Here is a 24,341-nt window from a genome sequence, read left to right as displayed (position 1 = left end):
AAAGTGTTGTCATTGTTAATGATACTTCAACAGTGTTCAGAAATATTGACTGTTCTGTTATTTCTTATTGTAGCTGAGTGAGCTGTGACTTACATCTAAAATGAGTCTCTCTGGGGAGAGAGAGGAGGAGACCACTGCCTCTAAAATGAGTCTCTCTGGGGAGAGAGAGGAGGGGACCACTGCCTCTAAAACGAGTCTCTCTGGGGAGAGAGAGGAGGGGACCACTGCCTCTAAAATGAGTCTCTCTGGGGAGAGAGAGGAGGGGACCACTGCCTCTAAAATGAGTCTCTCTGGGGAGAGAGAGGAGGGGACCACTGCCTCTAAAATGAATCTCTCTGGGGAGAGAGAGGAGGAGACCACTGCCTCTAAAATGACTCAAGACACCAGTTCTAAGAGGTAAGAGATTACATGTAAAATATACAGTTCTCTTAAAAATATAAAACTAAAGGGAAAAGTTTTCCCAAATTACATCAAATGTAGTTCTACATCATTCATTTAAAAGTCCCCAAACCAATTTACCAATTGCAGACTGTAGCTTTATAAAGAAACATCAGGACTTCTATGAGTTCAGCTATACACTTGTTGAAATTATGTAGATGAGGTACTGATGAGATATTGATGAGGTGATCTGCCTCCCTGTTTTGTTCAGTGTCCAGAAGCCCAGAGCAGAGTCACCTGCCCCCAGCCTGCTATCAATGAAGAGTGATCAGCCACCTGCTTTCAGCCAGGAACCATTACCAGATGACAATAAGGAAGTGGAGAGTTTGGACAGTGAGGATGCATTAAAGATCACACACAACCTTCTGGACAGAAGAAGTAAGACTGTGTTTCATACAATATTACAAAGAACGGGACAAAGGCCCCTCTAACACACACACACACACACACACACTCACACTCACACTCACACACACACAAACACACACACACACACACACACACACACACACACACACACACACACAAACTTATGAGTCCCAACTCTCATTGTTTTCCTATAGGTCAAACTCTTCTGACAGTCCAACAAGACATTAAGGCTAAACTGAAACACAAGTATCAACACATATCTGAAGGAATTGGACACCATGGAAACCAAAGTCTGTTAAAGGACATCTACACAGAGCTCTACATCACAGAGGGTGGAAGTGGAGGGGTCAATAATGAACATGAGGTGAGACAGATAGAGATGGCATCCAAGAAACAAACCACACAAGAGACACCAATCAAATGCAACGACATCTTCAAGCCTTTAGCTGGACAAGACAAACCTATCAGAACTGTGCTGACAAAAGGAATCGCTGGCATTGGAAAAACAGTCTCTGTGCAGAAGGTCATCCTTGACTGGGCAGAGGGAAAAGCAAATCAGGACGTTCATTTCATGTTTCCTCTTCCTTTCCGTGATCTGAACCTGAAAAAGGACCAATACAGTCTGATGCAACTTCTTTCCCACTACTTCTCAGAGCTGAAAGAGATTGACAACATTGAAGATGGGGAAACCAAAACTGTTTTCATTTTTGATGGTCTGGATGAGTGTCGACTTCCTCTAGACTTCAAAAACAATGAGAGGTGCTGTGATGTCACGAAGCCAACCTCAGTGGACGTGCTGCTGACAAACCTCATCAAGGGGAATCTGCTTCCCTCTGCTCTCCTCTGGATAACCTCACGGCCTGCAGCAGCCAATCAGATCCCTCCTGAGTGTGTTGACCAGGTGACAGAGGTACGAGGGTTCAATGATCCACAGAAGGAGGAGTACTTCAGGAAGAAAATCACAGATCAGAATCTGGCCAATGAAATCATCACCCACATAAAAACATCAAGGAGCCTCCACATCATGTGCCACATGCCAGTCTTCTGTTGGATATCAGCCACTGTCCTTGAGATGATGCTGAAAGAGGCAGAGAAGGATGAAGTCCCCAAAACTCTGACCCAGATGTTCACACACTTCACGCTCATCCAAATCATTGTGAAGAACAAGAAGTACAACAAAGCCACAGAGACAAACCCAAAGGAACTGTCTCAGTCAGACAAAGAGATGATCCTGAAACTGGCAGAGCTGGCTTTCCAACAGCTGCAGAAGGGCAACCTGATCTTCTATGAGGAGGACCTGAGAGAGTGTGGCCTTGATGTCACAGAGGCATCAGAGTACTCAGCATTGTGTACAGAGATCTTTAAAGAAGAATCTGGGCTGAACCAAGAGAAGGTCTACAGCTTTGTGCATCTGAGCATTCAGGAGTTTCTAGCAGCAGTGCATGCTTCAGAATCATGTCTGGACAAGAAGGAAAATGTTTTCCCCCCCAAAGCAGTCACTAGTGATGATGATGATTCCTCTGACGATGACTATGATGAAGCAGCCACTCCAACCCTACTCCAAAATGTCATCACACAACAGTACAGAGACAGTAGTGATGATGACGAGGAGAAGAATGATGATGACTATGATGAAGATGAGGAGAAGGATGATGATGATGAAGAGAAGGATGGTGATGATGATTCCTCTGATGATGACTATGATGAAGCAGCCACTCCAACCCTACTCCAAAATGTCATCACACAACAGTACAGAGACAAGAAGTCAGACCCGTTGTATGACTTATACAGGAGAGCAGTGGACCAGGCCTTGGAGAGTGAGAATGGACACCTGGACCTGTTCCTCCGCTTCCTTCTGGGCCTCTCACTGGAGTCCAATCAGAATCTGTTACGAGGCCTTCTGACACAGACAGGAAGTACAACACAGAGCAATGAGGAAACAGTCGAGAGAACAGTCAGGTACCTTTCAGACAAGATCAAATGGGAATCCTCACCAGAAAGGATCATCAACTTGTTCCACTGTCTGAATGAACTTGGTGCCAACTCTCTAGTTGAAGAAATGCAAACCTCCCTGCGATCAGGAACTCTTTCAGAAACAAGACTAAAACCTGACCAATGTTCAGCCCTGGCCTACCTGTTACTGATGTCAGAGGAGGTGCTGGAGGAGTTTGACCTGAAGACATACACCACATCAGAGACAGGTTATCAGAGGTTGCTGCCGGTAGTGAAAACCTGCAAGAGAGCACTGTAAGTTCTGCTATTGAGTTGATGTATACAGTATCATTATTCTGAAGGATTTGTATATCTAAAAGATTATCTCCTCTCTCCAGACTGGCTGGCTGTAAACTCACATATGAATCCTGTGAGACTCTGGCTTCAGCTCTGCAGACACCAAACTCCCCCCTGAGAGAACTGGACCTCCGCTACAATGACCTGGGAGACAGAGGAGTGAAGCTGCTCTGTGTTGGACTAACCAGTCCACTCTGCAACATACAGACACTAGTGTGAGTTAAATATCTTCAGTATCCACTGTGAGTGTTTATATATAATGTATGTACTATATACTGAACAAGAATATAAACGTAACATGCAACCATTTCAAAGGTTTTACTGAGTTACAGTTCAAATGAGGAAATCAGTCAATTGAAATAAATTCATTAGGCCCTAATCTATGGATTTCACATAAATGGGAATTCAGATATGCATCTGTTGGTCACAGATACCTTTAAAAAAATAAGTATGGGTGTGTATCAGAAAACCAGTCCGTATCTGGTGTGACCACCATTTGCCTCATGCAGCGCGACACATCTCCTTCACATAGAGTTGATCAGGCTGTTGATTGTGGCCTGTGGAATGTTCTCCCACTCCTCTTCAATGGCTGTGCGACGTTGCTGGAAACTGCCGGAAACTGGAAGACGCTGTCGTACACGTCGATCCAGAGCATCCCAAACATGCATGTCTGGTGAGTATGCAGTCCATGGAAGAACTGGGACATTTTCAGCTTCCAGGAATTGTATACAGATCCTTGCGACACGGGGCCGTGCATTATCATGCTGAAACATGAGGTGATGGCGGCGGTTGAATGGCACGACAATGGGCCTCAGGATCTCATCACGGTATCTCTGTGCATTCAAATTGCCATCGATAAAATGTGATCGTGTTCATTGTCCGTAGCTTATGCCTGCCCATACCATAACCCCACCGCCACCATGGGGCACTCTGTTCACAACGTTGAAATCAGCAAACCGCTCGCCCACACAATGCCATCACGACGCCATACACGCTTTCTGCCATCTTCCCGGTACAGTTGAAACCGGGATTCATCCGTGAAGAGCACACTTCTCCAGTGTGCCAGTGGCCATCGAAGGTGAGCATTTGCCCACTGAAGGCGGTTACGACGCCGAACTGCAGTCAGGTCAAGACCCTGGTGAGGATGACGAGCACGCAGATGAGCTTCCCTGAGACGGTTTCTGACAGTTTGTGCAGAAAGTATTCGGTTGTGAAAACCCACAGTTAAATCAGCTGTCCTGGTGGCTTGTCTCAGACCATCCTGCAGGTGAAGAAGCCGGATGTGGAGGTCCTGGGCTGGCGTGGTTACATGTGGTCTGTGATTGTGAGGCCGGTAGGATGTACTGCCAAATTCTCTAAAACGATGTTGGAGGCGGTTTATGGAAGAGAAATTAACATAAAATTCTCTAGCAACAGCTCTGGTGGACATTCCTGCAGTCATCATGCCAATTGCACGCTCCCTCAAAACTTGACACATCTGTGGTATTGTGTTGTGTGACAAAACTGCACATTTCAGGGTGGCCTTTTATTGTCCCCAGCACAAGGTGCACCTGTGTAATGATCATGCTGTTTAATCAGCTTCTTGATATACCACACCTGTCAGGTGAATGGATTATCTTAACAAAATGTATTATCTTAACAAAGGAGAAATGATCACTAACAGGGATCTAAACAAATTTATGCACAACATTTGAGAGAAATAAGCTTTTGTGCGTATGGAACATAACTGGGATCTTTTATTTCAGCTCATGAAACGTGGGACCAACACTTTACATGTTGGGTTTATATTTCTGTTCAGTATAGTTAGTATGTGTATGTTTTTAACATTATTTTAACATTTTGGGACATATCCAGAAACATACATAACAACATATATCAAACTAAGGTAAATATCTTGAGTGAGTTAGTATGTGTCCTTCTGTTATTATCTTAATGCATCTCATTATTCTTAAAGCTTTGCATATTTAACAGTGTATCACTATATTTCCTCTCTCCAGACTGGCTGGCAGTGAACTCACATATGAATCCTGTGAGACTCTGGCTTCAGCTCTGCAGACACCAAACTCCCCCCTGAGAGAACTGGACCTCAGCTACAATGACCTGGGAGACAGAGGAGTGGAGCTGCTCTGTGTTGGACTAACCAGTCCACTCTGCAACATACAGACACTAGTGTGAGTTAACTTTATTCAGTATGAGTTATTATGTGTATGTTTTTAACATTATTTGAACGTCTTGGTAAATATGCAGAAACATACATAAAATGTGATAAATATATCAAACTAAGGTTAAATATCTTGAGTGAGTTAGTATGTTTTTAACATTGGTTAATCATGTGTCCTTCTGTTATTATCTTAATGCATCTCATTATTCTTAAAGCTTTGCATATTTAACAGTGTATCAACATATCTCCTCTCTCCAGACTAGCTGACTGTGAACTCACATATGAATCCTGTGAGACTCTGGCTTCAGCTCTGCAGACACCAAACTCCCCCCTGAGAGAACTGGACCTCAGCTACAATGACCTGGGAGACAGAGGAGTGGAGCTGCTCTGTGTTGGACTAACCAGTCCAGTCTGCAACATACAGACACTAGTGTGAGTTAACTATCTTCAGTATGAGTTATTATGTGGATGTTTTAAACATTTGTTAATCATGTGCTCTTCTGCCCTCTAGTCTAGGTCAGTGTGGTCTGACAGAGGGTTGCTGTTCAGATCTGGCCTCAGTCCTGAGTTCACCCAACTCACAACTGAAACAACTGGAGCTGAGAGACAATGACCTGCAGGACTCAGGAGTTACACTGCTGTCTGCTGGACTGGAGGATCCAGACTGTAAACTACACACACTGGGGTATGTACAGCTGTTTTAGTCAGGTCGGTACTGAGCTTAGTAAAACAAATACTCTGAACATCTGATGTTTCTTTAAAATGTTTGTGTCATGGACAAATATATGGGTGTCCTACAAGATGATTGACACCAGTCCACCAACCTAGACAGCTGTTGTGTCTCTCTGTAGGCTGTCTGGCTGTCTGGTCACAGAGGAGGGCTGTGCTGCTCTGTCTTCAGCTCTGAGGTCAAACCCCTCCCACCTGAAAGAGCTGGACCTGAGCTACAATCACCCAGGAGACTCTGCAGGGGGACTGCTTTCAGCTGCTCTGGTGGATCCCACAGATAAACTGATGAAGCTGAAGTAAGTCAGAATAGATGTCCTAATAGTGTGAGCAGTGGTTGTGTCCTATGTAGTGTAGTAGGTTCAGTAACATGAGGACATGATGGTAGAATACAGGGGACGTTTACCCAGCAGGCTTAGCACTCCAACACAGCATACATCATCACCACATGAATACTCTTCTTCTGCATCTCTGATATCCTGTTGGAATTGTACTCTGTTCTGTATGCAGTATGTAGGATAGAATACCTGTATGTCTCTAGTAATGAATTGTACTCTGTTCTGTATGCAGTAGGTAGGATAGAATACCTGTATGTCTCTAGTAATGAACTTGGATAGTGCACCAGAACACAACAATATGGTTTAAATGTTGACTGCTGTATTAGGTCTTTGTCAGTCAATAACCTGTTTCTCCTACAGTGTGGATCATGGTGGAGAGTTCAGGCTGAAACCAGGGCTGAGGAAATGTAAGTCTCTTCAATCCTAATTAACTGCATATTCAGAACTACAGTAACATAGTAACTAATCAATACTTGTTCTCTACCTACAAAACAACATTTTATATGAAGATGTGGTTTGATTAAACTCTCCTTTTGTCTACAGATGCCTATCATCTCACCCTGGACCCAAATACAGCAAACCCAGTCCTGATACTGTCTGAGGGGAACAGAAAGGTGACACGGGTGGAGGAGAAGCAGCATTATGAAGACCATCCAGACAGATTTGACCATCATCCCCAAGTTCTCTGCAGAGAAGTCTTATCTGGATCTCGTTATTACTGGGAGGTGGAGAGGGATGGTGGCGGGGCTGACATTGGTGTGGTGTACAAAGGAATGAAGAGGAAGGGAGAGATGGACAGTAGGATTGGATACAATAGGAAGTCCTGGAGTTTATTCTGCTCTGACAGTGGTTATGACTTTTACCATGCTAGAGTCTGCAGATCCATCCCTGGTCCTGTTTCTAACAGAGTTGGAGTGTATCTGGACTGGCCAGCTGGTACTTTGTCCTTCTATAGTGTGTCCTCCTCTGGTACACTGACACACCTTTACACAGAACACACCACATTCACTGAACCCCTCTATCCTGGGTTTGGGTTTGGGGTTTATTCCTCCTCCTCAGTGACCCTGTGTCAGATAGATGACCAACACATTCAAAGGTGAGTCATAGCAATGTTTCATCATGTGTTTTCCTCTGGAATCACTCCTACAATTAGATTAGTAGTAGTGGTTTGTTTTAATGTGTTCTGTTGGACCTACAGACAGTTAGATTAGTAGTAGTGGTGTGTTTTAATGTGTTCTGTTGGACCTACAGACAGTTAGATTAGGAGTGGTGTGTTTTAATGTGTTCTGTTGGACCTACAGACAGTTAGATTAGTGGTGGTGGTGTGTTTTTAATGTGTTCTGTTGGATGTACAGATGTTTCCTCTCCTATGTCTCACTGTAGTGTCAGTTTCACTCTAACCACAAGAGGGCATCAGAACCTGTTAAAATGATACCTGGTGACTTCACGTCTCTAGGGGCTTTCATCAAGATAAGCAATGTCACCTGTAATGTCACCGTCAGTATTGACTTCATGGAAGTTGACATAGTGTTTGTCACATTAGGCAATGCACCCTACATAGGGAGTGGTTCTGTCACCCTTTATACACCCTTTGTATTGCTTATGAAGACTGTATGTATGCTATATAAAGCCTTTATAAGTTGTATTTAGTTTAATCACAGTCTATCCTTCTGCTTTCCCAACAGCAGAGACCATGGTGGAGAGTGTTGTATCAAGCCTGGACCTGAGAACACCAGAGACCAGATATGTGAGTGTTAACTGATAATTGTTTTAAAATCAAAATACGATTAAAGCGTTCTTGAGTCCCAGGCAAGGAACACAATCATGATCTATTTGGTCAAAACAAACTTAAAGGTAGAGTCAGCAATATGATGTAGATGCACAAAGTAAACAGCATAGTGGGTAAACTTCTACAACAACTAAGGGCGTTGGAGCGCGATGCTAAACTTCTCTGTTTTGGTCCCGTGGCTACCACGCTGTAAGAGTGAATTGAACCCGTGCACATGGGCAAATACTGTGTGAGAGAGAAGTCAGGCATCTTGCTCATCACAATATCTGCGGTGCTGCTCGTACAACATCATTTAGCTGACTCTACCTTTAAGCTCTCATCCTGGGATCTACCAGAAATCAGGCCCCCAACATCTCCAAAACATGGACCAGAACCATGTTGTTTCCTGCTTCCACAAACATTCATTAATATAACACTAATGTGTGCTAATGAGACTGATGCTCACTTATATAGATTTTTATTACAAGTCTATTTAATAATGATTAATTAATTATTACATGAGATTGTCCGTTTTAAATAACAACTACTTTTGACTTCAGGGATTCCTCAGAGCTGTAAGACTTGTGACCATGTTGAGGTAAGTCATAATGTCAATTCTCACTTTTACATACCTTCAGGAGTCAGGCACAGTCTCAAAGCCAGGTGTGTACTGACCAACCATTCATACTGGGATATAGACAGTCCTGTGTTCTGCTTTAGTAATATAAACACAGTCTGAAAGCCAGGTGTGTACTGACCAACCATTCATACTGGGATATAGACAGTCCTGTGTTCTGCTTTAGTAATATAAACACAGTCTGAAAGCCAGGTGTGTACTGACCAACCATTCATACTGGGATATAGACAGTCCTGTGTTCTGCTTTAGTAATATAAACACAGTCTGAAAGCCAGGTGTGTACTGACCAACCATTCATACTGGGATATAGACAGTCCTGTGTTCTGCTTGTAGGAATGCAGGATTTTAACTTCTGTCATATTTTGTCATTAGACAGTTTAATTGGATCAATCACCAGCATTCCATGTAACATTGAATAAATACATTAGATAAATTACTTTGTTCATTTAATGGGCCAGTTTCCCGGACAAAGATTAAGCCTAGTCTTGGACCTTAAATAACTTTCTATTGAAACTTCCATTGATCATGCTTTAAGTCCAGCACTAGACTCAATCTGTGTCCAGGAAACTGGCCCCATATGTATAACTGACATGCTTGTCCTTGTTCAGGACTCCACACACTGGCTTCCGATTGAACCCTTGACTTCCACTGTCCAGGAAGTGACAATGTTCAGGTAAAATAACTACTTTTAACATTTCATTCCACTTGCTAGTGTATTTCCCCATTACCTTTGGGAATAGGCTTCTAATCCAACCTCTCCATTTGACGATTGACCCTCTCTACCATATCTTGTTGTTGCCCTCAGGCACAGGACACCCAAAGGGCGTTATGAGTGCACAGTGTCTGGGCTCCGCTGGGTGTGTGACAGAGATGTCATTCTGAAGTATCACTTCAGGAACTGGGATCCCTACAGTCAACTTCTGAAAGACATGCAGTACGGACAAGGTGGTCCATTGCTGGACATCACTATGGAGTTAGGTGAACTGGAGGAAGTTCATCTGCCACACTTTGTCTGTTTAGGTAAAACCATATAGACATAGTATTCAGAAAGACATTTCCATGTAACTGAGTTTCACTTCCTGAATGAATAAATGAATATTCTGGGAGTTTGAGTTTACTGTGATCTGGTACCACATATTCTTTGTGTTTTAGTTGTTTGAATAATACAATATTTGTCTTTCTGTCTCCTTTTTATTGTGTTGTTCAGGGACCAACCCTTCCCTGAGGAATGAGATGAAGATTTTTCATGTAGAGGAACATGGAGTGTCTGTTGAGGAAGTGCATGAGGTCACCAGATTCCATGCTAAGATTCTCCATCCCAAGTTCTCAGTTATCTCTGTTATACTGAGCTATATCTTTTCGTGGAACATAGATGTCCACTGTGAGCTGATGCTCTATCTGTCAGTGAAAAAGCAAACACTAATTCCACGCCTATACCTGTTCCCCAGTAACCCCAGCCAAATACAGGTGAGGTGCCATTCTTTTAGAGGTGACCTTAACTAAGCAGTGGTACGGTTTATGTTGACACTCATAACATGAAGTTAATAGTTTGTTGCTAGTTTTCTGAATAATGTTTGAATAAGACTATACATTGACTGGCTGTGTATTTCATGCCTCGTTTCGCAGGCTGTGGAACAACAGGAAAAGTCTCAAGGGTCTTCAAGGGTTCTCATCTCAAGACCAGAGCAGGCCTTCAAACTGAATAGTTTCTTCAGACTGAACATTCCCTGTTCTACCGCCATCAATCCACCAGTACAGTTTTAGTAGACTAAGAACATGAATCTGACATTTTAAGTCACATTTCTATCCATTGCTCTCTCTTGCTCGCTCGCTCTCAATTCAAATGGCTTTATTGGCATGGAAAACATATGTTTACATTGCAAGCAATCTCTCTCTCGCTCTCTCTATCTCTCTCCAGAAGATTCATCTCATACATAGAGACTCCACACCAAGCTTTTTCAGGGCGGTTGTGAAAATAACAGGGGTTAACATTGAGATGGAGTTATTCGGTGATGATGAGAGGATTGCATGGAAAGAAGTGGTATCACAAGGTAGGAGCATATGTCAATCATAACTTTGTACTTTTGTAACAGATGCTATTTAGAGTGATATAACCTCATTTGGTTTATCTTTCAGATGAATACATCACTGCCACCCATTCAACAAGTAAGTAAACATGAGAGTACAGTGCATTCAGAAAGTATTCAGACCCCTTGACTTTTTCCACATTTTGTTACGTTACAGCCTTATTATAAAATTGATAAAATTGTTTTTTCCCCCTCATCAATCTACACAAAATACCCCATAATGACAAAGCAAAAACAGGTTTTTAGACATTGTTGCAAATGTATACATAAAAAAACCCTGAAATATCACATTTACATAAGTATTCAGACCCTTTACTCAGTACTTTGTTGAAGCACCTTTGGCAGCGATTACAGCCTTGAGTCTTCTTGGGTATGACGCTACAAGGTTGGCACACCTGTATTTGGGGAGTTTCTCCCATTCTTCTCTGCAGATCCTCTCAAGCTCTGTCAGGTTGGATGGGGAGTGTCGCTGCACAGCTATTTTCAGGTCTCTCTAGAGATATTAGATCGGGTTCAAGTCCGGGCTCTGGCTGGGCCACTCAAGGACATTCAGAGACTTGTCCCGGAGCCACTCCTGCGTTGTCTTGTCTGTGTGCTTAGGGTCGTTGTCCTGTTGGAAGGTGAACCTTCGCCCCAGTCTGAGGTCCTGAGCGCTCTGGAGCAGGATTTCATCAAGGATCTCTCTGTACTTTTCTCCATTAATCTTTCCCTCGATCCTGACTAGTCTCCCAGTCCCTGCCGCTGAAGAACATCCCCACAGCATGATGCTGCCACCACCATGCTTCACCGTAGGGATGGTGCCAGGGTTCTTCCAGATGTGACGCTTGGCATTCAGGCCAAAGAGTTCAATCTTGGTTTCATCAGACCAGATAATCTTGTTTCTCATGGTCTGAGAGTCTTTTGGTGCCTTTTGGCAAATTCAAAGCGGGCTGTCATGTGCCTTTTACTAAGGAGTGGCTTCCGTCTGGCCACTCTACCATAAAGGCCTGATTGGTGGAGTGCTGCAGAGATGGTTGTCCTTCTGGAAGGTTCTCCCATCTCCACAGAGGAACTCTGGAGCTCTTTCAGAGTGACCATCAGGTTCTTGGTCACCTCCCTGACCAAGGCCTTCTCCCCCGATTGCTCAGTTTGGCCGGGCGGCCAGCTCAGGAAGAGTTTCGGTGGTTCTAAACTTCTTCCATTTAAGAATGATAGAGGCCACTGTGTTCTTGGATACCTTCAATGCTGCAGAACTGTTTCGGTACCCTTCCCCAGATCTGGGCCTCGACACAATCCTGTCTCGGAGCTCTACGGACAATTCCTTCGACCTCATGGCTTGGTTTTTGCTCTGACATGCACTGTCAACTGTGGGACGTTATATAGACAGGTGTGTTCCTTCCCAAACATGTCCAATCAATTATATGTACCACAGGTGGACTCCAATCAAGTTGTTCAAACATCTCAAGGATGATCAATGGAAACAGGATGCACCTGAGCTCAATTTCAAGTCTCATAGCAAAGGGTCTGAATACTTATTTCGATAAGGTATTTCTGTTTTGGAATATTTTTTTATTCTGTATATTTGTATTCTTCTGTTCACTCTGTCATTTAAGTCATTATTGTGGAGTCACTACAATGTTGTTGATCCATCCTCAGTTTTCTCCCGTCACAGACATTGACCTCTGTAGCTGTTTTAAAATCACCAATGAACTCATGGTGACATCACTAAGCAGTTTCCTTCCTGTCCTGCAGCTCAGTTCAGAAGGACGACTGTATCTTTGATGTGTCTGGGTGGTTTAATACATCACCCACAGGATAATTATTAACTTGACCATGCTTAAAGAGATATTCAATGTCTGATGTGTTATTGTTACCCATCTACCAATCACTGTCCTTCTTTATGAGGCTTTCTAAAAGATCCCTGGTCTTTGTATATAGTTGAATCTGTGCTTGAAATGCAACACTTGACTGAGGGACCTTCCAGATGTTGAATGTATGGGGGACATGTCCACTTTGACATTAGAGGATTCTGAGTAGATTGTTGATAAAACATTAATAATCTATTTTCAATGAGTTCTCAATAAACCTAACAGGAAAAATTATTATTTCAAATTTTTATTTTAAATTGACTGACTTTAATTGGAATTGACCACAACCCTGGAGTCGGCTCTATACAAGAAATGACTATCAGAGGAATGATAACTGGAGAGACTGGAAGATGTAGAAACAGCTGCTGTTAACCCTAAAGCCATATTAATTTAATTGACCCCCCCCTTCAGCATTAACAGTCCCTGACATTCCTGCTGAGGAGTTTCTGAAGAAACACTGGGCTAAACTAATTCAGCGAACCAAAAACTCAATGCCAATAGCAGATGATCTGTGGTCAAAGAACATGATTGGTGAAGAAGAGCACTCCAGAATAACAGCTGAAACAACTGAACAGGACCGAATGAGAAAACTACTGAAAGCAGTCATCCCCAAAGGACCAGAAGTGACGGGAGCTTGTCTCAAAGCTCTCGTTGAACATGAAAACCATCTTGTTAAGGACTTGAGTGAATCTAGGTAAGACAGTTTTCTTTGCTCCCTCCCTTGAATATGTGTAATGATTAAATATAGGTCAAATAAAAACACAGCTACCCAGATCAAAGAGGAACTGTTTTTCCAGAATGGAAGCATGTTTTTGTGTTTCTGTCTGTAATAAATGACTGTTATCTTATTGTAGTTACATCATTTTTTTTATTTTATTTTATTTCACCTTTATTTAACCAGGTAAGCCAGTTGAGAACAGGTTCTCATTTACAACTGCGACCTGGCCAAGATAAAGCAAAGTAGTGCAATAAAAACAACACAGAGTTACATATGGGGTAAAAAAAACATAAAGTCAGAAATACAACAGAAAATATATATACAGTGTGTGCAAATGTAGCAAGTTATGGAGGTAAGGCAATAAATAGGCTATAGTGCAGAATAATTACAATAGTATTAACACTGGAATGCTAGATGTGCAAGAGATTATGTGCAAATAGAGATACTGGGGTGCAAAAGAGCAAAATAAATAACAATATAGGGATGAGGTAGTTGGGTGGGCTAATTTCAGATAGGCTGTGTACAGGTGCAGTGATCGGTAAGGTGCTCTGACAACTGATGCTTAAAGTTATTGACGGAGATAAGAGTCTCCAGCTTCAGAGATTTTTGCAATTCGTTCCAGTCATTGGCAGCAGAGAACTGGAAGGAATGGCGGCCAAAGGAGGTGTTGGCTTTGGGAATGACCAGTGAGATATACCTGCTGGAGCGCAGACTACGGGTGGGTGCTGCTATGGTGACCAATGAGCTAAGATAAGGCGGGGATTTGCCTAGCAGTGATTTATAGATGGCCTGGAGCCAGTGGGTTTGACGACGGACATGTAGTGAGGACCAGCCAACAAGAGCGTACAGGTCACAGTGGTGGGTAGTGTATGGGGCTTTGGAGACTAAACGGATGGCACTGTGATAGACTACATCCAATTTGCTGAGTAGAGTGTTGGAGGCTATTTTGTAAATGACATCGCCGAAGTCAAGGATCGGTAGGATAGTCAGTTTTACGAGGGCATGTTTGGCAGCATGAGTGAAGGAGGCTTTGTTGCGAAATAGGGAAGCCGATTCTAGATTTAACTTTGGATTGGAGATTCTTTATGTGAGTCTGGAAGTTGAGTTTACAGTCTAACCAGACACCTAGATATTTGTAGTTGTCCACATACTCTAGGTCCGACCCGTCGAGAGTGGTGATTCTAGTCGGGTGGGCGGGTGCTAGCAGCGTTCTATTGAAAAGCATGCATTTAGTTTTACTAGTGTTTAAGAGCAGTTGAAGGCTACTGAAGGATTGTTGTATGGCATTGAAGCTCGTTTGGAGGTTTGTTAACACAGTGTCCAATGAAGGGCCAGATGTATACAAAATGGTGTCGTCTGCGTAGAGGTGGATCTGAGAGTCACCAGCAGCAAGAGCGACATCATTGATATACACGGAGAAAAGTGTTGGCCCAAGAATTGAACCCTGTGGCACCCCCATAGAGACTGCCATAGGTCCAGACAACAGGCCCTCCGATTTGACACACTGAACTCTATCTGAGAAGTAGTTGGTGAACCAGGCGAGGCAGTCATTTGAGAAACCAAGGCTATTTAGTCTGCCAATAAGAATGCGGTGGTTGACAGAGTCGAAAGCCTTGGCCAGGTCGATGAAGACGGCTGCACAGTACTGTCTATTATCAATCGCGGTTATAATATCGTTTAGGACCTTGAGCGTGGCTGAAGTGCACCCGTGACCAGCTCGAAACCGGATTGCATAGCGGAGAAGGTACGGTGGTATTCGAAATGGTCGATGATCTGTTTGTTAACTTGGCTTTCGAATACTTTCGAAAGGCAGGGCAGGATGGATATAGGTCTGTAGCAGTTTGGATCTAGAGTGTCACCCCCTTTGAAGAGGGGGATGACCGCGGCAGCTTTCCAATCTCTGGGGATCTCAGACGTTATGAAAGAGAGGTTGAACAGACTAGTAATAGGGGTTGCGACAATTTCGGCGGCTAGTTTTAGAAAGAAAGGGTCCAGATTGTCTAGCCCAGCTGATTTGTAGGGGTCCAGATTTTGCAGCGCTTTCAAAACATCAGCTGTCTGAATTTGTGTGAAGGAGAAGCGGGGGGGGCATGGGCAAGTTGCAGCAGAGGGTGCTGGGGTTGGTGGCCGGGTTAGTGGTAGCCAGATGGAAAGCATGGCCAGCTGTAGCAAAATGCTTGTTGAAATTCTCGATTATTGTAGATTTATCGGTGGTGATAGTGTTTCCTAGCCTCAGTGCAGTGGGCAGCTGGGAGGAAGTGCTCTTATTCTCCATGGACTTTACAGTGTCCCAAAACTTTTTGGAGTTAGTGCTACAGGAAGCAAATTTCTGTTTGAAAAAGTTAGCCTTTGCTTTCCTGACTGCTTGTGTATATTGGTTCCTAACTTCCCTGAAAAGTTGCATATCGCGGGGGCTATTTGATGCTAATGCTGTACGCCACAGGATGTTTTTGTGCTGGTCAAGGGCAGTCAAGTCTGAGGAGAACCAGGGGCTATATCGGTTCTTAGTTCTGTATTTTTTGAATGGGGCATGTTTATTTAAGATCATAGGACCATCATCACATCATTATCTCAGGTGGAACTCCTCCTTCTCCTCCATACTTTCTGATCTCTCTCTCCCCTTCTCCTCCATACTTTCTGATCTCTCTCTTCCCTTCTCCTCCATACTTTCTGATCTCTCTCTTCCCTTCTCCTCCATACTTTCTGATCTCTCTCTTCCCTTCTCCTCCATACTTTCTGATCTCTCTTCCCTTCTCCTCCATACTTTCTGATCTCTCTCTTCCCTTCTCCTCCATACTTTCTGATCTCTCTCTTCCCTTCTCCTCCATACTTTCTGATCTCTCTCTCCCCTTCTCCTCCATACTTTCTGATCTCTCTCTTCCCTTCTCCTCCATACTTTCTGATCTCTCTCTTCCCTTCTCCTCCATACTTTCTGATCTCTCTCTCCCTTCTCCTCCATACTTTCTGATCTCTCTTCCCTTCTCCTCCATACTTTCTGATCTCTCTCTTCCCTTCTCCTCCATACTTTCTGATCTCTCTCTTCCCTTCTCCTCCATACTTTCTGATCTCTCTCTTCCCTTCTCCTCCATACTTTCTGATCTCTCTCTTCCCTTCTCCTCCATACTTTCTGATCTCTCTCTTCCCTTCTCCTCCATACTTTCTGATCTCTCTCCTCCCTTCTCCTCCATACTTTCTGACTCTCTCTTCCCTTCTCCTCCATACTTTCTGATCTCTCTCTTCCCTTCTCCTCCATACTTTCTGATCTCTCTCTTCCCTTCTCCTCCATCCTCTTTCTTATAGAACCTAATCTGAAGACGCTGAGGCCTGTCTCCTAGTCTGTGGACTAAGACACTTCTTCACCTAATCTGAAAACGCTGAGGCCTGTCTCCTAGTCTGTGGACTAAGACACTTCTTCACCTAATCTGAAGATGCTGAGGCCTGTCTCCTAGTCTGTGGACTAAGACACTTCTTCACCTAATCTGAAGACGCTGAGGCCTGTCTCCTAGTCTGTGGACTAAGACACTTCTTCACCTAGGAATGTATTTTGTGTGTTTGTGTGTGTCTTTGTATATACTGTGTGTGAGTTGGTCTCTGATTACTGTGATTAGTTCAATGTAACGTCATATACTATACATTATAATCAGTCTGTTTTGGGTTAGCAGAATCATTGTATATCATTGGTTTTCCATCTTATCATGTTACCACACAGATGTTACTGTCTAGCTCAGCGGTTCCCAAACTTTCCCATTCTGGAGACCATCAAATCACCGTCCAAAGCTCTTGAGGACCACCATTCACGGAGTCGCTGTTCTTTTTTCACATCAAATATATTGCCGGTCAAAAACATGGTACCATCTTAACCACTGAGAAATAACCGTTTGAAGCTGGTGTACAAAACAGAAAGTCAAAAGATGCCAAAACGAAACTTAATGAGGTAATCGGCAGTTGCTAAATCCATTTTTTGACTTATAAATTAATGATACAGTATGTATCCATTGATTCTTGAAGAATCTAACTTATAAATGCCTCATGAGCTCAGTTCAACTGTCATACCCCATCAGAACCCAGAATCTAACTTATAAATGCCTCATGAGCTCAGTTCAACTGTCATACCCCATCAGAACCCAGAATCTAACTTATAAATGCCTCATGAGCTCAGTTCAACTGTCATACCCCATCAGAACCCAGAATCTAACTTATAAATGCCTCATGAGCTCAGTTCAACTGTCATACCCCATCAGAACCCAGAATCTAACTTATAAATGCCTCATGAGCTCAGTTCAACTGTCATACCCCATCAGAACCCAGAATCTAACTTATAAATGCCTCATGAGCTCAGTTCAACTGTCATACCCCATCAGAACCCAGAATCTAAGCTTGTTTTACTTTGTTTGTAAACAAAGTACATGTAAACCAACACTGTATAGCCTCAACATGGTTAAAACTATAATGTTGATATCATGGATGGTCAGTCCATGCATCCGTAGCTCTGTCTATGAATTTAAGAGTGGTTACATTTCTCCAGCCCCCATCCCTCAGATGTTAACAGAAACAGTGGCGGATATAACGTGTTCTTATTGTGTCAACTGCTGATTGGCGCTTTAAGGATGGGAAGCATAGAAGTAGCACACATAGAACAGATCTACCGTTTATCAGACCTGCTTTCAACCAGAAGACAGATCTATAACTGACGTGAATTTGATCTGGTCGCCCACAAAGCTACATATTGCGCCTTTTAATTAGCATGGTCATGTGATGAGGATAACAGACTGTCTCATTGAGAAGGTAGATCACCTGCGTTTTACACAGGCAGCCCAATTCTGATATCTTTCCTGTTAATTGGCAAAATAAGCTGATCTGATTGGTCAAAAGCCAATGAGTGAAAGAAAAGAACCCAGAATTGGTCAGCCTGTGTAAACACAGCCATAGGGACCTGTAAAGTCCACACTGAAGTTGTCCAACTGATGTAGGACTACAACGTGTCAGTTAGTTCATTAACAAATAATGACTTCGTTTGAATGACGTTATTCTGGCTCAGCCTTTTTCAAAGCTCTCCTCCAGGGCCCCCAGGAGGTGCATGTTTTAGTTTTTGGTCCTAGAACTAACACCTTAGATTCAACTAATGAACTCTATCATCAAGCCTTTGATTTTTTTTGTATTGGGTGTGTTAGTGCTAGGGCAATTTTATTTTGTATCTACCTGCCCAGGGACTACAGTTGAAAACTAGCTAGCTGGCTAAATCTGACACCTTTACTGAAATGTTGATTGATGTGCAGTATCCCTGTCAAATACATTTCATAGATTAAATTAAAAGGAATGGAATGTATCTATGTGTCTGTCTATCTGTGTATGTGAATTTGTAAAACATGAGGAAAAAAAAAAAAAGTGACCCTCCCCTACACCCCAAATTACCCTCACTCCTAGGACAGACCACAGCCTTTAGATATGGAGTTTTAGAAACTGTTCGTTGTTTTGTAACCATCACATGGCAAAGTAGCCAGAAGGTTGTTGATTCGCAGACCACCACGGACAATGGTAGGGGTGAAGAAAAGATAGCTTTTATAAAAGGCATTTCATGCAATTCTTTGTCATTTTACATGACTGGAGACAAGCAGAAATCTATTTTAATACCACAACAGAGCATGACAACGAATGAGCGCACGCTGCAGCACCGGAGACGTTTTGATTTCTATACAGGCTGTTCACCGGAGACGTTTTGATTTCTATACAGGCTGTTCACCGGAGACGTTTTGATTTCTATACAGGCTGTTCACCGGAGACGTTTTGATTTCTATACAGGCTGTTCACCGGAGACGTTTTGATTTCTATTCAGGCTGTTCACCGGAGACGTTTTGATTTCTATACAGGCTGTTCACCGGAGACGTTTTGATTTCTATACAGGCTGTTCACCGGAGACGTTTTGATTTCTATTCAGGCTGTTGTTAAGAAAGAGGATAGTCTAAGTTTCGGAACAGTGCTAAAGTTGTATTCCAACTGTAAAAAATGAAGTGCAACAGAACCAGTTACAACTGAACTATTTGATCATCAATGAATTTGCAAAATAAAATAATGTTGTTTAACACAGCAGCCGCGTATCATGAGGTAGGCCTTTATGCACTTGGAACTTTATTTCATTTGGGAAACTATCATTTTCTAATTTATTCCATGATATTGTTGTGAAATAGATTTGTGTTGACTGTGATTAGCGCATGGGAACAATAAAGCATCTGCTAAATTACCAAATTAGGCTAAACTAAGCTATAACCTAGCTAACCACATGATTCTCAAACCAAACACTGGCCAAACTCATGTTTCTAAAAGTGAATTCAAAGGCTGTGTAGAATGACTGTATAGCCTAATAAGGCATTTTTAAGTGATATTTGTTTGATTTAAATTTATATAGCATAAATGCTAACTGTATAGGCACGATGTTGAAGTGTTGTTGTTGAAATGCGCTCCTGCCAGCCTGTAGCGTGTCACAAATGCTTCACCATTTATTTCAATGAGTGAATATGTAGCCCATCGGAGACAGTTTATTCATTGAATAAGAGAACAACATATTTAGTTTTGCCCGCAATAAGTACGGGTTTTAAATCAACAAGGGCTTCCCCTGTAATGTAACTAAATCAGATTGCAGCTCTAACATAGCTTGGTCAACAGTCGGCGCATTACCATATAGTCTGCATATAGAAGAATATTACAGGATTTAATACATAGACCAGTAGAATTTATATAAATTGTAAAGAGAGGTCAATAACTCTGATAAATAGCTTCATTATGGGGCAACAAAACATATTGTTTTTATTCATATCAATTACAGCAGTAGCGAGCTTACCTCCTGTCCAGGGGCGGTGTGTTCAATAGGGCGATATGGGCGACGCACTGCCAAACGGGAAAAGGAAGGGATTTTTTTTCTAATCAATTATATCACGGCAACAGTAGTTATCAGTGTTCTAATCTAGACGCCTGATCTGCCACTAAATGTCCAATCAGGCTAAAGTCGTGCTTCAAATGTCCCCGCCCGTTTTGGGGCGATTTCAGTCAGGTTGAAAATCGCCCAGAAGTCTCTCATAGCCTCTAATGTAAAATATTTTTTTTTTTCAAATATCAGAGCTTTCAATACAATCTCTATGGGTTTCTGAGGGCTTGCACTTACGCGCTTTCGTCATACGTAACGTAACGTAACCATGAACGTAACTAAGAAACTACTCTTTCACCCTGAAGGCGGCAAGGCAGACAGCACCGCTTGGACAGCGACTGGTGTAACCGACATGCACCATCTTTCAGAAAAGATTAAGAAAAATGAGCTGTCAAAGACCCACATATAGCTGTTTGAGATTGTCTGCTTTGTGGAGAGTGAATATTGCCACTCAACTGGATGAGGGATACAGGCTAGCTGTCCGCCGCCACAACGATGAGGTTAGCAACAGCAGAGTCATGAACACTGTCTACGAGAATCGAGACGACCTCATAGAATGTTTTGAAGCCATCCGGACGGGTTCATTGGGTTCATTTGACCAGCACACCGTGAGAGAGGCAGCTGGCTACGTGAGGATACTACATGATGAAGATTAAATTTTTTTCCTGCGGCTTTTTCACAAAATCATGCCCCACGTCGACATTCTGTACCAGAAGCTACAGAAGAAGGACATCGATGCTGTCTTTATCAAACGTGCCCTCGACAGCTTCACAAGCAAGTGCAGGCCATAAGGTAAGATTAAACAATATCAAAAAATGTGGTAAAAGCTCTTGTTGATCCTGCAATCTGAACAAATACCAAGATGCTGTATTTTCAGCTGATATTTCATTTGTTTATGGAAATGCATATTGTTTATGCAGTGTTGAGGAATGTGAAAGAACACCCTTGATTATTTTTACTGTGATAACTTATTTTGCTTTTGTAAGCCAACACTTTTGAGATCAGTCAATAAATGCTTCTGGTATTGACTTATATGCTGCCCCTGTCTTCATGTTGTTGCTGGACATATCTTTTTAAAAATGTGTGTAGGTCACCTAAATCATCAGAAAAATTGCCCCCCCTGAGAATTTTTTCAGGAGCCGCCACTGCTCCTGTCTTCCTTCTCATGTTCACGTACTCCCTCTCAAACTGAACAGGGAGTAAGTAAGACTAGTCCGCGCACACAGATATTGCATTTTTTTTAAACCTTTTTTTTAATTTATTTTTTCGTTAGAAGCCTTTGACTCGCCTCCTGAAGTCCCACGGTACACAGCACATCCATTGATTAGGAAGCACACCAGGGTTTACATCAGCAAGAGCAGGGTAGGACAGGGCTCATGATTGGGATAACCTATCCATTGCACTGTGTAACACTGTATACACCATCCCAGCAGCAGTGCAAAAACTCGGAAAAGGAAGTACATTTTCTTAGAAATGGAACTTGGCGCTGTTCTTCTCCGAGCATTCTCTTCCTATAGCCTTAGGCCTACAGTAGAGGCCATGGATCATGTGATTGAGACCAAGCGAAAGAGCATGACCCTCCCCCATTGTGAACAATTGCGTGCATTTCGACCACTCCCTAATTTCATTAAATCAAGAAATACAAAATATAAATCGACTTTTACTAGATAGAATATGAACGTATCGGCTGGATACTTGCCTTAAGTGTATGGAGACTTTACATGACCTAAATATCAATATATAATAGGCTATAAACCTATGAGTATTTTTGGTGAGCCGGTTCATTTGACTCCGTTCACATAAGAGAGCCATCATTTGGCTCCCAAATGGCTCTTCATTTAAAATGCTTAATTGCAAATCTACAATATAAAGGTCAAAAGGTAGACTACCATTACGTCAGATAGTGAAATGCGCGTTCAAATACATTTTTACCTGGATAAATTATTAGATCACCTGCTTAAAAAATAAGTTTATTTTTAACGCACTACAAACATAAGCCTGGAGCAGAATGACGCGCTCTCCCCACTATTTACTGTTTCTGCAGTAAGGATTCACCCTCTTTAGATAATTATTGTGTAACTTATCTGCGGGTGATCGTTGTTTTGAGCTCAAAAAGCACCTCCTGGCTGCATGTAAATCAGGGAGACAAATTAACGGCTCTTTCACCGATGCATTTCGATTCCCGACGTTCGCCAAAAAAGATCCGTTCACAAAGAGCCGTTCTTTCGCGAACGACCCCATCACTAGTTTGAAATAGGAAATACATGTATACGGAAGAAGAGGACGTTGTCGTCGAGGAAACATGTTTAAGAGGTTTGTAGCGTTCTTGTACAATTTAATGTAGACTATTATTTATTGAGAAGTTATGCTATCATAAAGAGAGAGATGATTTAGGGGGGTAAGACATCCGCCAAGTTATTACAATATTGATTTCAGCTTCCGTGAATGATAATTTTGGCTAATTAACATTGGTGTTAGTGATCAGCCTAATCAATAAGATCGAATGTGATGTGATAGGCTACAGGGCTATGATTATGGGTATTATTGTTATTGGCGATTGACAGCACATTATCGTGATAATTATCCGCGTGAAAGACTGTGGAAACTGCGCACTTTCACTTCCTGAAAGAAGACGTGCATCGGAATTATGTAAAGCTGTCCACTAAATAAAATAGTATGTCTCGTCAAGTAAAAGTGACGTGCAACAATGTGCATAGAAACTATTTAAATGTAGGGCTAAATCAAATTTTAAGTTTAAAGCTTTCTGGTGACGGATCAGAAAGGCGGTGGTCCGTTTGGCGCAGGTGCGCTCGATATAATTTACCGGCTCACGTACGCGCATTGTTAACCACAGGTTGAATCGGCAGCACACCTTTTCTCTGAATGCAAAACCCCGGTGCCCAGGGCGAGATAAACTGATCGCACCTCAAGGGAACTCAAGCGCTGCATGGGTGTATTCACTAAACCAGGGATGGGCAACTGGCGGGCCGCGACCCACCTTTTGTAGTCCCGCGGACCAATAATAAAAGACGTTGTTTTGGAACTCAGTCTGGGTCTCAACTTGCTGTTGACCGTTAGAATAATAGAACACACGAGGTGCAATTTGGAAATGTGGTTGTGCCTCAGCAGTCACTCAATTAGCCCATGTCAGCTACATTTGTTTTTAGATTGGTAGGTTACTGAATTACAGACCGCGGGTGGGGACCATTGATCGTCAGTTATCATATTAAAAACGGCAAACATTTGCCTCCACCCTTTGGCGAAATGTGTAGAATTGCAGGAAATGAGTTAGAAAATTGCGAAATATTCTCTCCGCCCTCATGGCGAAATGTGTAGAATTGCAGGAAATGAACATGAAAACTATTATGGATGTGGGGACGCAGAGACACTGCGGCACCCCATGATGAGTTCTGTTTTTTTTTGTGGCACCCACCCCCATCAAAGTTGCCTATCCCACCACTAGGGACCTACCAGAATTAGTCCAATAGAAAGTCTAGTTGTTGAAACATTTTGCTACGGTTTGGTACGGTGTTCACTAACGAGTACACCCAAGCTCAGGCACTATCAAATGCACTTGCCAGACAAACAAACTTTTCCATCATTGGACATTTTTCTGCATAAGGTAATTTCCATGTAAAAGGACCCATGAGCACCAACATGTGAAGGTCATAGGAGAATATCAAATTGGGTATCAAATGAAAGCTAAGAGTCTGTGTTTTAGGGAAATCAGAAGGCATAGATACATTTTTCAACCATTTTCCATCTTAAAGATTATGCATACATTTTCGATGGGACCATCTAGCCAATGAGAGGGCAGATATGTGTGTGAACAACAGGCCATAGAGATAAAGGGACTCATCTTTGTATCTGTGCCATTATAGCATCTGTGACAGCATGGGCAGCGCCATTCAGGCTATCTCCATTTTAAAGTAGTACATTTTCTTCTTCTTCATTGGCTGATTGCTCCCAACTCACAGGAATCCCCATCCAGTTGACTACTTTAAAATGGTGGAAGGCCTCAAGCGCAATGTCCATGCTAAAACC

General features: G+C 42.6%; 2 protein-coding genes across 2 annotated transcripts in view; both read left to right on the top strand.

The window, feature by feature from the left end:
* Positions 1 to 312: 312 nt before the first annotated feature.
* Positions 313 to 24,341, top strand: part of LOC121579390 — a 114,649-nt gene continuing 90,620 nt past the window's right edge. Inside the window, exons 1-8 of the mRNA XM_041893960.2 lie at positions 313 to 396; positions 650 to 816; positions 1,002 to 2,259; positions 2,524 to 3,054; positions 3,138 to 3,311; positions 6,109 to 6,282; positions 6,682 to 6,728; positions 6,865 to 7,417. Of these exons, the coding sequence (XP_041749894.2) occupies positions 326 to 396; positions 650 to 816; positions 1,002 to 2,259; positions 2,524 to 3,054; positions 3,138 to 3,311; positions 6,109 to 6,282; positions 6,682 to 6,728; positions 6,865 to 7,417 (2,975 nt within the window). The 5' untranslated portion in view covers positions 313 to 325. The remainder of the gene's footprint in view (positions 397 to 649; positions 817 to 1,001; positions 2,260 to 2,523; positions 3,055 to 3,137; positions 3,312 to 6,108; positions 6,283 to 6,681; positions 6,729 to 6,864; positions 7,418 to 24,341) is intronic.
* LOC121573414 (NACHT, LRR and PYD domains-containing protein 1 homolog) lies at positions 8,982 to 10,506 on the top strand. The gene is made up of 4 exons (XM_041885415.2): positions 8,982 to 9,399; positions 9,532 to 9,746; positions 9,934 to 10,193; positions 10,353 to 10,506. Exons 1-4 carry the CDS (start codon positions 9,317 to 9,319, stop codon positions 10,488 to 10,490), a joined length of 696 nt encoding a protein of 231 aa, XP_041741349.2. The 5' UTR covers positions 8,982 to 9,316; the 3' UTR covers positions 10,491 to 10,506.

Source organism: Coregonus clupeaformis, unplaced genomic scaffold (genome assembly GCF_020615455.1).
Source record: "Coregonus clupeaformis isolate EN_2021a unplaced genomic scaffold, ASM2061545v1 scaf0906, whole genome shotgun sequence".
In the NCBI taxonomy this organism is placed as follows: domain Eukaryota; kingdom Metazoa; phylum Chordata; class Actinopteri; order Salmoniformes; family Salmonidae; genus Coregonus; species Coregonus clupeaformis.
Note: the sequence above shows the minus strand (reverse complement) of the source record. Positions and strands in the feature narration are given on the sequence as shown.

Excerpts from the sequence above, each read along its gene's own strand:
- LOC121573414 (XM_041885415.2), top strand. The coding sequence starts at position 9,317 with ATGCTTGTCCTTGTTCAGGACTCCACACACTGGCTTCCGATTGAACCC. Across the intron at positions 9,400-9,531 it reads CAGGAAGTGACAATGTTCAG|GCACAGGACACCCAAAGGGC; the intron begins GTAAAATAACTA and ends TGTTGCCCTCAG. Across the intron at positions 9,747-9,933 it reads GCCACACTTTGTCTGTTTAG|GGACCAACCCTTCCCTGAGG; the intron begins GTAAAACCATAT and ends TGTGTTGTTCAG.